The sequence below is a fragment of the Taurulus bubalis genome (genome assembly GCF_910589615.1).
Source record: "Taurulus bubalis genome assembly, chromosome: 2".
Classification (NCBI taxonomy): Eukaryota; Metazoa; Chordata; class Actinopteri; order Perciformes; family Cottidae; genus Taurulus; species Taurulus bubalis.
Genome location: NC_136590.1, coordinates 4,839,591 through 4,856,698, shown reverse-complemented (window position 1 = coordinate 4,856,698; position 17,108 = coordinate 4,839,591). Strand labels below are relative to the sequence as shown.

General features: G+C 44.0%; 1 protein-coding gene across 1 annotated transcript in view; it reads right to left on the bottom strand.

The window, feature by feature from the left end:
- Nucleotides 1-14,585, bottom strand: part of myo1d (myosin 1D) — a gene marked incomplete at both ends in the record, with an annotated part of 79,733 nt that extends 65,148 nt beyond the window's left edge. The window contains one exon of the mRNA XM_079214093.1: nucleotides 14,491-14,585. Within this exon, the coding sequence (XP_079070219.1) occupies nucleotides 14,491-14,585 (95 nt within the window). The remainder of the gene's footprint in view (nucleotides 1-14,490) is intronic.
- Nucleotides 14,586-17,108: the final 2,523 nt, after the last annotated feature.

Here is a 17,108-nt window from a genome sequence, read left to right as displayed (position 1 = left end):
TCTGTGTTTGAGGGGCGGGACTAAGCGAAAGGTCAATTCAACTAAAGCGTCAAACTTAATTTAGGTCAACCGCTAACATGATCTCATGAGGTCCAAACAACGTGACCTACGTCTCCTAAAAGAGTGACTTTTCCCAACTCAACCACAGAGATATTAGTTATTTTTATGACGTGGCGTTTCAGGTAAAACAATGACCTCATTCCAGCCTACGTCAAGGGGGTATTTGTATGACTGTGGTCATCGGGAGTGTCGGATGTCATTGTGGTTTTCTCTTTCCCACCCAGTAACAAAACATTCCACACTGGACGAACAAACCGTCCGACATCGTGTTGATTCTTTGTGACGCTGCAGAGTTTCAAACAACAGGCAGAGAAAAGCTCCCACCTCTTTTTATAGTTTATAGATAAAGTCCACAGATCAAAAGAATCCTTCAGTTGGAGCGTGACTACTGATCCATCTGATCCACTCTCATTTGGGAGGATTTAAATGGACTCACAGGACGAAGATTAGAGAACCTCAGGAGTCACGACAGTCTCCTAAAAGTACGATGTATAGTTACAGGGGATCAAAAATGAACAGCCATCCGTTCGTTTATTCATTTTCAGACTGATTTGGATCGTCTGACGTCAAGGTGCAACAACAGAGCGACGTCCTCTGCATCATCCAGCTGTGAGGGGAAGTCTGAACTGGTCTGTGAGAGTCTCAACTGGGCTGACCTGCAGACCTGTGAGCTCGTTCCAAGAGGACCCCTCCCAAGAGAGAGAGAAAAAGTCTGTTTCTTTATATTTATTCATATCATATTTTTTTTTCTTCTTTTCTCCCTCTGTAACACTCTTTTTTGTGTACATATGTGTACATACATTGCATAGATTTTTTTATTTATTCATATGCATTCTTTTCTCCCTTTAATTAATAATATTATATTGTTTGTATATTCACATGTATGTAGGAATGTGTATGTATACATACATATACTATTTGCCAAATTATTATAATTATTATTATTAATACTATAATTATCATATGTCTTGTTTTTGGAGTAAAATGTCACTTGGGGCTTAATGATGAAAGCGGAGGTAAAGGAGTGAGCCATCGCTTCTCTGAGAGTTACACATGTGCAGCTTCAATCGTGAGAAAATGGCGGCCGGTAAAGACGACGTTTATTAGCTGAAGAGCAAACAAGCATTTTAATGATCCTGGAAACAGGATGTTTAGTTAGGGTGAGGTTCAGAGGACGGGGACGAAACTCCATATGAATTTAATAAAACTAAGATGAAACAGTTTTTCAAACTTTCTATAAATATCACGATAATATCGTAAATTCTAGTTCTAGTTTACGGTGTCCTCTGAAAACACAACATCAATTCATTATATTTTCTTCTTTTTTTGAATTGTTGACTTTCCCTTAAAACCATCTTCACCAACATCTCTGCTCCCTCCACCTTCAGACTCGCAAACAGACAGACACACACACAAACAGACACACACACAAACTCACACAAAGAGGCCAAGATGTTGCAAAGGGGACTTCAAGAATTTGGAGCTGATGTCTGCTTTAAAAATACCAGAGGAACCCTAATGACTGACACACACACAGACACAGACACACACACACACACAGACACACACACACACACACACACACACACACACACACACACACACACACACACAACCACTGTCTCCACTCATGTTTGGGTGGGTCTTTTTTCATGGTTAACTTTGGGAGGAGCGCCAGTGATTTATGACATTTTCTCACCAAACAATCTCCCCCAACCAATAAAATAAATAAAACTTCTGCGAAGAATCAAGAGGTGAACGTGGGGACGCCACCGCTTGACATCTCTGCCCCCGAGGGCCCGAGACACACTGGCGTAATTAGGACGTTTTATTTAATGATCTGCCTCTAAACGCACACAAATTTGTCGCTCGAGTTAAAAAGAGGCAGATGTGCTGAGCAATTCCAAAAATGAAAAGTGCTGCATCTATGCAGCGTCGTTAAACACTTTATCAGCCTGTGAGCTCCTGCTAGTAAAGTTCAGGAGAAAGTTAAACCAGACTTCAAGACACTTTGTCTGATGCCTGAACAGTTGTAGGAATCTGCTAAAAAGTGTTCCCGTTACGTCTATATCGGTTCTGTACGGAGCGATCTGCGGCCCATAGTGCGCGTGCGTCCTTCAGGGTCATTGTTGGAATTATGAAGGGTAGGGAGATAATCTGTGTCTGTTCCACTTTTATATCCGAGTTCATTTACCGTCACTGCTCTTGTTTGGCCTCACAGCAGCTGGGCTTATCCCCACTGGGTAGAGGACATCTAGTCCTTCAAAAACTGGCAGGAGTTCATTCGAGTAATGTGTTATAGTTTATATATATATATATATATATATATATATATATATATATATATATATATATATATATATATATATATATATATATATATATATATATATATATATATATATATCCATTATCAGCCGCTTATCCGGGGTCGGGTCGCGGTGGCAGCAGGTTCAGCAGGCCGACCCAGGCTTCCCTCTCACCCGCAACACTTTCCAGCTCATTCTGGGGGTTCCCGAGGCGTTCCAAGGCCAGCCGGGAGATATAATCCCTCCAGCGTGTCCTCGGTCTTCCCCGGGGTCTCCTACCAGTTGGGCGTGCCTGGAAAACCTCTAATGGGAGGCGTCCAGGAGGCATCCTGACTAGATGCCCGAACCACCTCAGCTGACTCCTTTCGACACGAAGGAGCAGCGACTCGACTCATTTCGGCCGCTTGTATTCGAGATCTCATTCTTTCGGTCACGACCCAGAGTTCGTGACCATAGGTGAGGGTTGGAACATAGACCGACCAGTAAATGGAGAGCTTCGCCTTCCGGCTCAGCTCCCTCTTCACCAGGATGGACCGGTACAGCGCCTGTTTTATTGCTGCAGCCGCACCGATCCGTCTGTCGATCTCCCGCTCCACCTTACCCTCACTCGTGAACAAGACCCCAAGAACAAGACCCCTTGAACTCCTTCGCTTGGGATAGGCAGTTTGTCCCCACCTGGAGGGAGCAATCCACCGGTTTCCGGAAGAGCACCATGGCCTCAGATTTGGAGGCGCTAACTCTCATCCCTGCCGCTTCACACTTGGCTGCAAAACGCCCCAGTGAATGCTGGAGGTCGCAGTCCGAGGAGGCAAACAGGACCACATCATCCGCGAACAGCAGAGAGGCGATCCCGAGACTCCCGAACCGGATCCTCTCCGCCCCCTGCCTGCGCCTAGATATCCTGTCCATGAAAGTCACGAACAGGACCGGTGATAAAGGGCAGCCCTGGCGGAGGCCAACACCCACCGGGAACGTGTCTGACTTACTACCGAGGATACGGACACAGCTCCTACTGCAGGCGTACAGAGACCGGATAGCCCGTGCCAACGGGTCCGGCACCCCATACTCCCGCAGCACCCCCCACAAAAACCCCAGAGGGACCCGGTCGAAAGCCTTCTCCAAGTCCACAAAGCACATGTAGACTGGTTGGGAAAACTCCCAGGACCCCTCCAGTAGTCTTGCAAGGGTAAAGAGCTGGTCCACTGGTCCACTGTTCCACGACCGGGACGGAATCCACACTGCTCGTCTTGAATCCAAGGTTCGACAAGCGGTCGGAGCCTCCTTTCCAGCACCCTGGCATAAGCTTTTCCCGGGAGGCTGAGCAGTGTGATGCCACGATAGTTCGAGCACACTCTCCGTTCCCCCTTCTTGAAGATGGGAACCACCACCCCGTTCTGCCAGTCCATGGGCACTGTTCCCGACCCCCATGCGACACTGAAAAGGCATGTCAACCAAGACAGCCCAACAATGTCCAGCGCTTTCAGCATCTCAGGGCGGATCTCGTCCACCCCTGGCGCCTTGCCACCAAGGAGCTTTTTGACTACCTTAGCGACCTCTGCCAGGGATATGGGAGAAACCACCCCAAAGTCTTCCGGCGCTGCCCCCTCTCCGGGGGACATGTTGGCCGGGTTTAGGAGTTCCTCAAAGTGCTCTTTCTATATATATATATATATATATATATATATATATATATATATATATATATATATATATATATATATATATATATATATATATATATATATATATATATATATATATATATATATATATATATACACACATACATACATACACACTTGAATGAATACACAAATATGCTTTTCATCAGAACAATTGCCATTTTCGTATTCTTATCGGAGGAATCTCCTTCAGATAACTGTGTAAATGAGCAGCGTTAACATGATGAATGCCACCTGTGTGTCCAGGAGACTCGTTATCATCACTAAACCAATAAAACCATTTAGGGCTTTGCGTCCTGCACAAGTCGTCTGATATTGATCTCTCACTTTCGGAGTTCCAAAACAGGAAAAGTATGTAGTTTTTAAACGGCGTCTGCAGCAGAATTAAGGGAAAAGTTAATTAACAGAAACTAAAGACGGAATAGAAACGGACCAAAAGGGTCAAGGTCACGCTGATCCTGATGAGCCAAACTGACGACAGGTTGTGAAAGCGCCTTAAAAAAACCAGCAAGACAGAAGGAAGGAAACTGAGACGAGGTCTCGCTGATTGACGGCTAAACTCTGCTGGTCATTGAGCATCATGTGACGTCCATTCCTTGCTCCTGAGTGGCTCGTAAAGCCCCCTCCCCCCCCTGTGGAGTACAGTGCACAGCGGCCTCCTTCACGGCCGCCGCACATCTGGGCTCTGCATTAGGGGGGATTTTCCGCTGCTTTTGTAAAGCCTGCTTAGTGCTAAACAAAAGCTCCCGGACCGCCTGCAGGAGAGGAGACGTCCGCCCGTCAACACGCAACATATCCAGCCTCCCTCAGGCCCACATCAGTCTTCTCCTGAAGCCAGAAGCTAGTTTCCCTGCTATCACACACAGCCGGCCTGCACCGAGGCTGGAGACAGATTCAGACTTCTGGTCGCGCTCACACTGAAGTATTTAAAAGAAAAGAAAATCCTAAATAAAGAGTTTCACTGCAAAATATTGATGCATTGTCTTGATAAAGCTTGATTACATTTCCTATTATCAAATCAAGTAATTTGAAGACAAACCCGTGTCCCACTTTCCTGCCCTATAATGATGCCATGTCTGACAGAGTAAATCATATAATGTTATCTCATTAGAACAGACAGAGACAGAGAGAGAGCGAGAGAGATATCCCATCTGTCATCACAACAATAAGCCAACACATGAGGATGTGCACCATCACTGCAACAAGCTAGATAAGCACAACTGTTTCCAGTGCAGTCTTTAGTCATCTTTAACTTGAAGCAGGGAAACTAATATACTGATTGTTCTTTTAACCTATCCTAGGAGGAGGAGGAGGAGCTGCTGCTGCCGGGAACTGAGCTCTCCTCCGACTGCAGGTCGAAAGGCTGCAGGTGAAGCCGGATCTGGGTCTGTCCACGGTGGACCGGTCTCTGCTGGAGTCCGGTGGCTCCGATGAGGAGCATAAGAAGACCATCTTCTCTCTGATGGTCTCATTTAAATCCCTGTAGCTTTACATGTACTGATGCAAATATGTCTTTTAAAAATGCCCAGAACCTTCTGTTGTGATTATGTGCACAAGCTCGCTCAGAGACGAAACCGTACGGCCCTGGAACAGCGCTGAGCGCAAGTTCCTCCCATTCTACAGGATGTTCCCATGAGGCCGGCAGGTCCGGATACTTATGGGAAATGGGAGCCATGTGTAAACAGCCGGGGGCACACACACAGACACAGACGCACACACACAGACTAGCATGTATTTCCAGAGATGATTTCAATCTGATTAAATTCCCAAAATGTAATAAAAGAGCTTTCTGGTGAAATGAAGGGGGGTAGAACCTGTTTACGGTTAAACACACAACTGATGTGAAAATCTGTGACCTTGGCAATGAAAAGGATGACTGGATGAATTTGGAGAGAGAGAGAGAGAGAGAGAGAAAGTAAACCCGTCCACAAGAAGACATTACTCAACCCGCTAGTTCAGGGTTAGGAAGCACGACGACTTCTATCTGCGGTAAAAGAAGGGCACAAAAACAGAGAGATGGACAAAGAACAACAGCACGGATAAACAAAGGGTTTATTTACTCTACAGAGAAAATACTTTTAAAGTGGTGAAAGAAAAGTAAAAGTACATATACAAACATACTCCATAACAAGTAAAAGTCCTGCGTTTAAATGTCTACTTAACAAAGTATTATCCACAAAATGTGTGTAAAGTATCAAAAGTTCTCGGCCCCTGTGACTGATAAATGATCAAATATTACATTGCAGACTTGGAGGCGGAGCTCGTCTTAACCACTTGATCCACAGTTTATTCCAGCGGTTCTCAAACTAAGGGTCGGGCCCCTCCAAAACGGTCACACAATAAACCCGAGGAGTCGTGAGACGATGAGTGGAAACACTACACACTTCCAATGTTTGTGAGGATCGACATCTCATTCATGTGTATTATTATATATGATCACTAAGTACGGATACCAGTATTGTTCATTTCATTCTCGCTCCCCGGTCCGTACATCCTGCCTGCTCGCTGCTGCACATGTGCAAACTAGTACTACACTCCTGCGGTTACACACTCTTGTGCACGCTCTTTTTCCCTGTTGATGCTGCATTGGGAACAACAACTCTGGCAAGAAGAGCGCTAGTCAACTATAGCGGTTAGCAGCCTTGGCTAAAAAACAGCTAACGGTAACGGAGGTTACATTGAGTTACATGATGATGCGTTCAAGCTCTTTTCAGTTAAAATGAGCATTGAGGTTAATTAGAACTTCAGGTGATGTATTCAAATGTAAAATGTAGTTTTTGGCGTTTTCTTTGAAGGCGATGTTTTCAGAGAGGGAATTATGTTTTTGATAATGTAAAATGTTAATTTGATAGCTAGTAACTGTGGCTCTCAGATAATTATAGTGCAGTAAAAAGTGCAATATTTCCCTCTGAAATGAAGTGACGTACAAGTACTAAGAAGCATTAAATGAATATACTCAAGTAAGGTACAAGTACCTCGATATTGTGAATGTACTTAGCTACTTTCCACAACTGTCTGAGGGTAAAAAAGTGTCTGCATTGGATAGTCAGTCAATACACCGGCCTAGTGCGTGTGCGTGTGTGCGTGTGTGTGTGTGTGTGCGTGTGCATGTGTGTGTAGCTGGCTGTGAAAGTGAGTACGCTGCTCCGCCCCCGTGGCTCAGGTCCAACAGGTGGACAAGAGAACAATGTAACACTGAAGGAAGCAGCAGGATGACATCACAGCTGCCTAGGACACAAACACACACACATACATACATACATACATACATACATACACAAAGACAAACACCCGTACACACACACGCGGACGGACACACACACACACACACACACACACACACACACACACACACACACACGCACGCAACATTGGCCATTGTTACATGCATCGTTAGGGATTGCCGACATGCGAGCTGATTCCTGAAAAACCTGGAGCGCTCGCTGCTTCAGTGAATGAGGCTCAGATAAGAGATTAGGGTGTCGCATGAATGCATAATGTCTGGTGTGTGCGTGCGTGCGTGTGTGTGCGCGTGTCGCAGAACAAGGCTTCTGGGGAGTTGTGTCTGGGGGTAATGTTGCAGACAGAGGATGCGGTTGCTTGTTGAATCATGAGCTCGGCAGCTTTAATGTGACGCCCAACAGCATCAAGTCCTCCAGTGACACGGCAACAACAACAACTGAGAAGATTACTTTTCATTTTTAAATACCACGATATAAAAAAATATCCAAGAAAACCTGAATAAGATATTAGGGTGAACGGGTATTAGGCTAAAAAGTATTATCACAGATGGCAAAGCAATACCTTTGGTACTGATACCAGAATAAAAATAAAAAAAGTTTGAGGAGTATAAACTATAAAACAATTAAAAGATCAGCTTAGAATATCTGTAATAAAGCATACTATGTACCTGTCAGACACACATACGTGTTAGTACAAGAGGAATGAAGTTATACTAGACAATGGTGAGACGCGATGGCACAAAGGCCTCCATCCGACCCGCCTGCCAGCTCGGGCAGCGAGTCCACAAATGAAGCTGCTCAACTTGTTTTCGGGGGGAATGAAGCAACACGAGCGCAGCCCCTGTTTATGTAAGGATGGTAATGTGTTTCAGATTACAGGCGGTTGTGTGGAAATTCTTGTGGCGAGACTGGACTTTTCACTGGCGGAGTGCAGCGGAGCGGGCCTACGAGGCTTTCTCTCAACAACTAAAAAAAGTTCAGGAGAGACTTTTTTTTCCATGATTAGCAAGAAATGTCCTGGGAGAGTCTGGGGAACTGAAGTAACACTTGCATAAATAATTTGGACTACAAGACGTGAAAGAAGCATATTTTAGCCCATCAGCTCCCTCAGATCCTGGTCCTCCGCTCTGAAGCCAAAACCCTGCTGGCGGGATCGAAAAAGCATGTTTTTCTTTGGACGATCGGCAAAACTACCACGTTGAACACAGCCAGAAACTGTAAAACCCAAAGCTACCATCAGGACTTTCCGACGGCCCTTTAACACACCGTTAGAAAGCAACCAAATCAAAACTTTAGTCTCATTTAAAATGTCTCCCGAAATCCAACCAGATCCTGTAAAAGACATTTAATTCACGGTGCCTTGAGGAGAACCGGAGGGACTGTAAGTAGACAAATATATACACATATACATACACATACACATACACACATATATATACGCTCCCTTGCTGCCAAAGGAAAGAGCTACTGCACAAAAGAGCAGGAAGCTAACGGGAGGACTCCGTCTATCTGAGCGTTCATCTATAAATATTTATCTTCCAGTCACTAGCCACAGCTAAAAAGTAAAAAAACTTTAATAAGCAGGTTGGGATTAAATATTCTTCGAGGCATTTCCGTCTTTGCTGCAGGGCGAGAATGGAACTGTGTTCTGCATAAGGACTTTGGTTTTTATTGCAGAGGATGGAGTGAACAAAAGGCTTGAAAGAGCGAATATGTGAGACGGAGCTGAGGGAAGCACCGGGGCTCAAAAAGGCTTTGGAGGCTGAATAGCAATACTTTCAAAATGCTATTTTCCCCCCAAGCCCTTCTTCAAACCTACTCCCACAGACATGTACATCCTTAAGGTCAGTGTTTTACCTGCAGTTATATGACGGTTGGCTTGAAGCAGGGAGGCGCACCTGTTCGGATCAGAAAGGCTCACAAAACACTCACTAACGAACCGACCATAGACCAGCAGCTCCTGTGTTCTAACAGGTTAAATTACTGGTTTTGTCAATGAAGTCTTGTGAGTTTGAAGAGAGCGATATTAACGGCTTCAGTTCCACGTTGTCTTTTTAAAATCAAGCTATATGTAGAGTATAAACCGCTTCATCTCGCCCTCAGATGGCCCTTTCTGACGGAGAACTGACACATTGCTCTTTTCATAGCTGCAAGACTCCATTGACAAAAACAGTCATTTAGCCTTGCAGAACAAGGGAGCTGCGGGTCTGTCATCGCCTCCAACGGTACGTTTTGTTTGTGCTATTGAGAGACTTTGATCCGAACTAACTTAATGCCCTAATGCGAAGTAACGTGGTCCTAAATTAGTAAAACCTGGAGTATTGACAGTGGCGTTAACGGTGCTGCTTTTAGAATTAGTTTGATAGTGACAACAGGCTAATGAATGAAAGCTAATTGCTTAGCCACACAAATGTATTTTAAAGATTGTGGAACTTCTTGTATTGCTGCTCAAGAAATATTTTTTGTTTACATGCATCAATAATAAAGCAATGGCGGGTATTTTCTTAATTAATTGTGTGGGGGGGGGGGTTTCCTCGCAATATAAATCAAAAAGCACCAATAACAGTACGAGTATCGATACCCATCCCAGTATCACCTGTGCCATCACTGAAAAGAAAGACTTCTTTACTGAGCCGTATCTCACAGGAGGGAGTACAAAGTCTGACATTTGACCTTGAGTTTTTCTCTCCTGAGCGATCCCTGCTCTACCTGAGCCACATGGGTACTTTGACCCTCCGATTGTTCCTCAGGAGAAAGAGTCGGGTTGTCCCTTTCTGCACCACTCCAGCAGTTAAAACAGGAGAACCATTGTTCCTTAAGAGAACAGGTGAGAATACTTTGCCTGTAATTTCACGATCAAATCCAGGAAACGCCAAGAAAAAAAGCGACAACTTTCACTTCCAAGCGCTTAGAATGGGAGTTACGCGACCCCTGCACAGCACACATATGCACCAATGCTACCTTGGCATTACATCCCCACAATGTTGTGTCATGTGTGTGTTTTACTCTGCCCATGGGATTCCCAACTGGGCAATGAAGAGGAGCTGCAGGAAGCAATGAAATGTGAGGAGCAGAGGCGAAGGGGAAATGCCAGCTCTCCTGCCTCGCCGGGCCTGCTCCGTATTATTGGAGACTTCCTGTTCAAAGTCCTCTTTAACTCCCCCCATGGACGGGTTCAAAGGTCAAATCACTCGGAGCGGTTCATACAGTCGAACAAAACGACGGCTTTTCAGAATGCATTTACATTTATTCCAGCCGGGATATTCTCTTAAAACATGATTATCTTTTTCGACCCGATGGAAACACCCCAAGCTAAAACTCTTAGGTTGAACATGTTTGCAGCGGGTAGGGGCGCATACCACATCTGGGCAATGCAGACCGTGTTGTGTGCTCTGCTGACTCTCCAAATAGTGCACATATTTGTGCTCCCAATTGTGTTTAGCCACGGGATACAAACCCCACCCGTCATGCACTCCAACATGATTAAAACAAACATCCCCGCCCGGTGGAGCTCAGACTTTAAGTTTCATTCATCTGTCCGAAAAGAGAAAGACGATACAAAAGGTTGTGGAGTTTTTATCTGGAATATCAGAGCTCATTCTGTAATTATTTGGGAAACGCATGGCAGGAATGTTGCTTTTTTTCCTGGATTCCAAGGGACCGACAAACGCTGCCTTATAAAGACATTGGGCTGCCCGGCACACAGACCGTAAAGCTCCCCGGACCGTCGGACCTGCGGTCCACAGAGAGCCTTCGCTTCCTGCAGGCGTTATTTTGTCTGAAGTCATCTTCATTCAGAGCGAGACTGAAGCCCAGCCGTCCTGCTGGAGAGCTTGTGAGAAGGAACACTGCGTCGCTGTCGTGAATTGCGTTTATTTGGGCATGAAAAGTTCATATATGCCTTTTTGCAGCTTCGTCTGACATCTTAATGTGCATTCATTAAAAATCAACCAAGAGTTTTGTGAGCAGTCGCAGTTGAAACATGTATTTCGAGACCATCATTCCCTCCAGTGTGTAACATGTCTGCTGAGTGGTCGATTCAGGCAAATTCCCAAAGACGCTGCGGGAATGTGGCTTGAACTTTTATCCTTCCGCACATCTCGAGAAAAAAGAGACTGGGCATCTGCTGGGCTCTATTTAGGGACTGGGAGGCTCTCAGGGACCACGCAGCTCAAACCTCAAAGTCAAAGCAAAAGTAAATGTCAACTTGAACAACCGTGTCTGAGGGAGAAGGAGGGAGAGAGCTGCCACTTCTACTAACTACCACAACTCAACGTGGCAAGCTCTTAATGGCACAAGTAGAAATTCAGTCGGTTGCTCGTCAAACTCGGCTAACGGGGAGAGTCTGTGAGTCATGAGGTCTATCCACACACAAAGTGCTCCGTTTCCTCATCCAGAACTTGTAAATAAAAGTAGTTGAAGTATTTTTAGAGCCGAGCTTTCAGTGTGCAGCTGGCCTTTTTTTTCCCCATTTCCCACAATGCCCTGTGGCGTAAAAATACACCCAGGAGAGCCGTGCAGACGTGCTCCAGCCCTGCGTGGTTTGAGATGACCGTTCCAGGACCGTTAGAAGCCTCCGGGCCTCCGGATTAAAGTGGTCCACTCCCACAAATCGGCAAAGCACACGCCCTTGGATGAGAAGGGGAAAGGGAGCATAAAAAAGGAAGCGCTCCTGAACGGTCACACCCTCCACAAATAACAATCTGCACACGCCACCTCCGGGACGTCTAGCTGGAGGGAAACCAACAGGAGACGGAGGGCGGCTGCTGTCTGGCTGCTCTCAGCTCTTCCTGCAGGAGCTTCTGGTCGCACCACCGACACTCATCTTCATCGAGAGGTTTGGCTGCAAACCAGAAGCGGACGTAACCTCTAGGAAGCACTTAACTCTCTTCTATAAGAACTTGTGTTCAGCTTCACATTTCTGTGGTGAAACACACGTATACAGAGACGTTTAGAGAGCAATGATTCTGTTCATTCTGTTGATGATTTTCCTCAATTAATCGATTCATTGATAGGTCGAGAAAACAGCAGAAACATTTTAAAAAATGGCTTTTTACTGTTCATTCGAATCTCGTTTAGCCCAACAAACACTTTAAAACACAGAGATATTCAAGATACTGTGTAACAAAAGGTAAAGCAGCATATTCTCCCATTTAAGAAGATGAAAACATCACAAGTTTGGCATCTTTAGACCTTTATCGGTCGTGAAATACAAAAGAATCCCAGAGAAAGACCTAATAGTTAGAATTAAAACGTCTTCTAATAGCTGGTTTCCTGTATTATAGGAAACAACAAGTTCTCTGACACAACCTTTTCTGTCGGGACATATTAACCTTTTAAAACAAAATGTCTATGGTTAAACCTCAAACTGTTTGTCTTCATGTGAAAGGGAAAAATAAACCTGATGGTATAAAAGGAAACAGACATTTGTGTGTGGAGGACATTCCCTCTTGTTAGTATGAAGCATAAAGGCCTGCAGCTCACTCTACTTCATCAAAACCTCCAAATATTTATCCCACAGGTCACCGCTGCGTCTGGAAGACTATCGGAAACTCTGTGCTTCAACCGAGTGAGGAGGTGAGGAAGTTGTTATTAACATATGCAGCTGCAGCATGAGCCGACAGGACTCAAAAGGAATACAAACAAAAAACAATGAAAATATAGAATATCGTGCACAATCTGATTATCAGACCTTCATGTCTGCCAGTTTCATGCATGATGCTTTAGTCTTTTTATGTCTTGTAACGATACAGCGTGGGCGTCCTCAAACAAAGACATTTTCAGCAGACTAATCGATTTAGTTTATTTAAAATATGCAGATCTTTAAAACTGAGATTCTCTGAAAAAGCACCACTTTTGTTTCTTGTAAAGAAGTCATTCGGCATGAAAAAGCATTTAAAAATAAGACCAATTGACTAATGAGACGACCAATTAGTCGACTATATGCCTAGTACATCCATCTGGATCAAGATCATTGGTGCAAAGTGACGACATCGATACACATCGTCATCATTAAGATGCGGCAACAAAACTGTCCAGTAGCTTTTGAGTGTATTTTTCTTATTCTGCTGCTGTTTTTAGTTAATAACTTGTTATTGGTTTCTTGGTCACAAGTGAATTTCTCCCTCTGGGAATCAATAACTTCTTATCTTATAGATTATTGATGAAGCATAATTGTAACCCAGAAAAGTAAAGTTAATAATTAATTTAATAGTACATTTTCTCAGCCTCATTTTCCAGGCTTTGGATACAAAGTTATCGAGAAAAAACATTTAAATGAAAATCAACTGTTCCAGAATATTCAAACCATAAGTCTCAAACAAATGGGACCCGATTCCCACAAAACAAAAACAGACCAGTTCCTAAGAAGAAAACAAATATGTGGGACAATTTCCGACCATTTTGCTTAGACGATATATCACTTTTAATATTAAAGCAGAACTTGTATAAAGTCAGATCAGCTGTTCCATCATCATGCTGTCAAAGACCCACTATAGTAGTAAAGAGTCTCCTGCAGCAGAAACAAAGTGATGAATCCTTTACTGCGCCACGACGTCCACAAACACCTCAAACTCACTTTTTATAGTTATATATTACAGAAGTCAGGTGAGAACAACCTGAGAGGAAGAACCATAACCCACAGCTGCTGTGTTCATTCACAGAAAACTAAAACACGAAAAGCATGCGAGCCACTGACAACACAGCTGATAGAAACCCGCCTGCACGAGGATCGGTCTGCAGGACACTCTGCATGTGCATGTGTGTGTGCGCGCATGCATGTTGGGTGGAGTCAGCATGTTTCCAAACAGAATTACCGGTTGGATCGAAAGCAGGACTCAGATGAATGCAGTGGCATCGCTCCAGCAGCTGTACTACAGAGCGGTGGTTGCAGGTGCAGACGATGCCAAGAGCAACAACACACACACACACACACACACACACACACACACACACACACACACACACACACACACACACACACACACACACACACACACACACACACAAAACGTCACGTCACGGCAGGTTGAGTTCATTGTGAGTCGGCCGATGTCGGAACAACGCGAGTGTGGCACCTGTTGTTGACGAGGACACGTCTCCGGACAAAGTGACGCTAGAAAGACACAACGTGTGTCCTCAGAACCGAATGTGTGTATTTTCCCTCCTGATCAAGCGAAAAGGTGAATGCCCGCTTACCTGAGTTTTAGGTTCGCCATGAACTCCTCCAGAGACACGTTGTCCAGAAGCACAAAATCCGCTTTCCCATACTCCAGGCTCTCGTGCTCGGCCATGCTGATACCTGTTGTTGTTGATGGAGCTTTTTTTGGGTTGTTTTTCAGCTAGTGGAAAAAAATGAAATAAAGTTTCAACAAGTTGCTTTGAAGTGCCGACAAAAGGTGCGCATTGGCGGGCTCCCCTGAACGCCTCCTCTCCTCAGTGGACGGACGCGTAAATTCGTCAACATGTAATTTCACTCATGTTTGATTAAGCTCGAAAAAATGTCCTTTTTTTATTTAATTTATCAAAACACACGGTGGCTTTAACAAGTGAAACAATTCGTTTCCCCTGACAATTCCGCCTTTCCTCTTTGAAGTCGTGAAATATCCCAGAATTATCCTCATGTCAAAGTTTCCTCTTTACGCCAAAAAAAAATGCAACCTTCCCGTTACATCGTGCGCGAGCTCCGTCCGTTTTCCTGGAGTTTCTCTCTCCTGTCGTCGACGCATCCACCAATCAGATTGGAGCCGCCTCTTCTTAACCCCGCCCCCCGCACGCACACACACACACACACACACACACGCCCTGCTGTGGCGAGAGGTGCTGGTTGCACTGGTCAAATATGTCTGGAGACCACAGCTCCACTGTTGCTGAAACATATTTGCGCGATGACGGGGTCTGAGTTGTAAAACAGTCGCAGAGGAAACGTGATGACTTGATGCCCTCTGTTACCATAAAAGGAATAATTACAGCTCATCAGATTTTGTTCTCAATGGGATGTGAACGAGAGGAACGAGCTTCATGTTGGAGCGCGTGCAGCCGCTGACTTTGACCTGGTATCGATCTGAGTCGGTTCCTTTGATGTGTGGTGACTCCGCCGCACGAAGCCTGCAGTCTGGAAAGCTGCTACAAGAAGCTGAACACCAACAGACTGCCACCAGCTTTCCACCTGTCTGATTGCACGGTGTTAGTGCGCCACCTAGTGTTTAACACTGGCAAGTACCTGGCAGAGGGATAGATAGATGGATGGATAGATAGATAGATAGATAGATAGATAGATAGATAGATAGATAGATAGATATATGGATGGATGATAGCTAGATGGATGGATGGACAGATGATAGACAGATAGTTGTCTTTTTTCATTTTGAAATGATTAGCAAAATGTCTGACTAATCAATACTATATGAATTATGGTACCCTTAAACTAGATACGATACATAATAAAATAATCATTTTCTCCTAACTTGTAGACGTAGCAGGACACCTCTTGACTTGGATGGTGGATCAGAGGCCAGCAGTTCTTCCTCCACAGTCTTCTTCAGTTCCTCTTGCAGGTGACGATGCTCTCCTTTATTTTTGAGGAGAGGCGATGTACCAGCCTCTCCTCAAAAATAATAAAGAAAGACTCACAACTGTCATCGTCACAGTAAAGTAAATACAGAAGGAAAACAATTATCTTGTCATCATTTTAATCTCACATTCAGCTTTTATATGTCAGGGTTAAGTCCTTTACGAATCATTCTATTTTATGTAAAGAACGTTTCTTGTTTCCTTCTGGCCTCTTTTCTGACGGCTCCCATGCATCTGATTGAACATTCACAGCCGATGAGCTGATGGAGACGTACACTTCACATCCAGGACCTGAGTCATGCTGCTGAAGTGTTGTTTGTTCACACCTGAGACACCATCTCCATTTTTATTTTTATTTTGCTTAGATTCGAAATGCTGCAATGTATAATATAATAAGGATTAACATAATGTCCTGATGCAGACAGAGGCAGTATATTTGTGTTTCTGTAAAGGCATCAGAGACAAAATATTGTAACATTGGACTGTTTTTAGGGCAATAAACTGAAGAACAGTGATTTTTACTAAAGTAGCTAGTTTTAAAACAACATTAAGACCATTAGGAAGGGAAATGGACTCCACAGAAAATATGATTAAAGGTTGAAAGAAAAATAATTAAATGGAAAAATTAGAATATTTTGTTGCTCGTCAAATATTTAATTTAGTTGGTGGAGTTTAAATGACAGTTTTCATACCATCTCTGACTCAGTTTTGCATGTAAGGTTACAGGAACAACTATTTCTGTTATCGATTAATCTGATGATTATTCTCCCTATTGATCTCTAAATCGTTGGTCAATCGTTGGTCATTTTAGTACAATGGCATGGTCTTAAAGTCCAAATTGATGTCTTCAAATGGATCTTTTTCCGACCAACAGGCCAAAAACTAAAGACATTAAGTTTCTCGACACAAAGACAAAGAAAAGCAACACATTTCAGAAGCTGGAGCCGCAGAAAGTTTGATATAATTCCTTAAATTTGACCAGAAACGAGTAACCAAGATACATTTTAAATATGTTAATTAATTGCATATTAAACATTGTCATATTGTACGCATATTTGTTTTGCTTGCAAAGAAGTGTCACCCATCCTTGTGAGTAATTGCCTTTAATAGAATATAATGTTCTATTCTCTTTATGTGCTCACTGACACACGAGCTCAGCACAGTTCTGTCTGTGCAGAACAACATCTGGGATAAGGAAGGAAAAAACAAAAAGCTTTTGTTGCATAATGTATGAATCTTAAGCT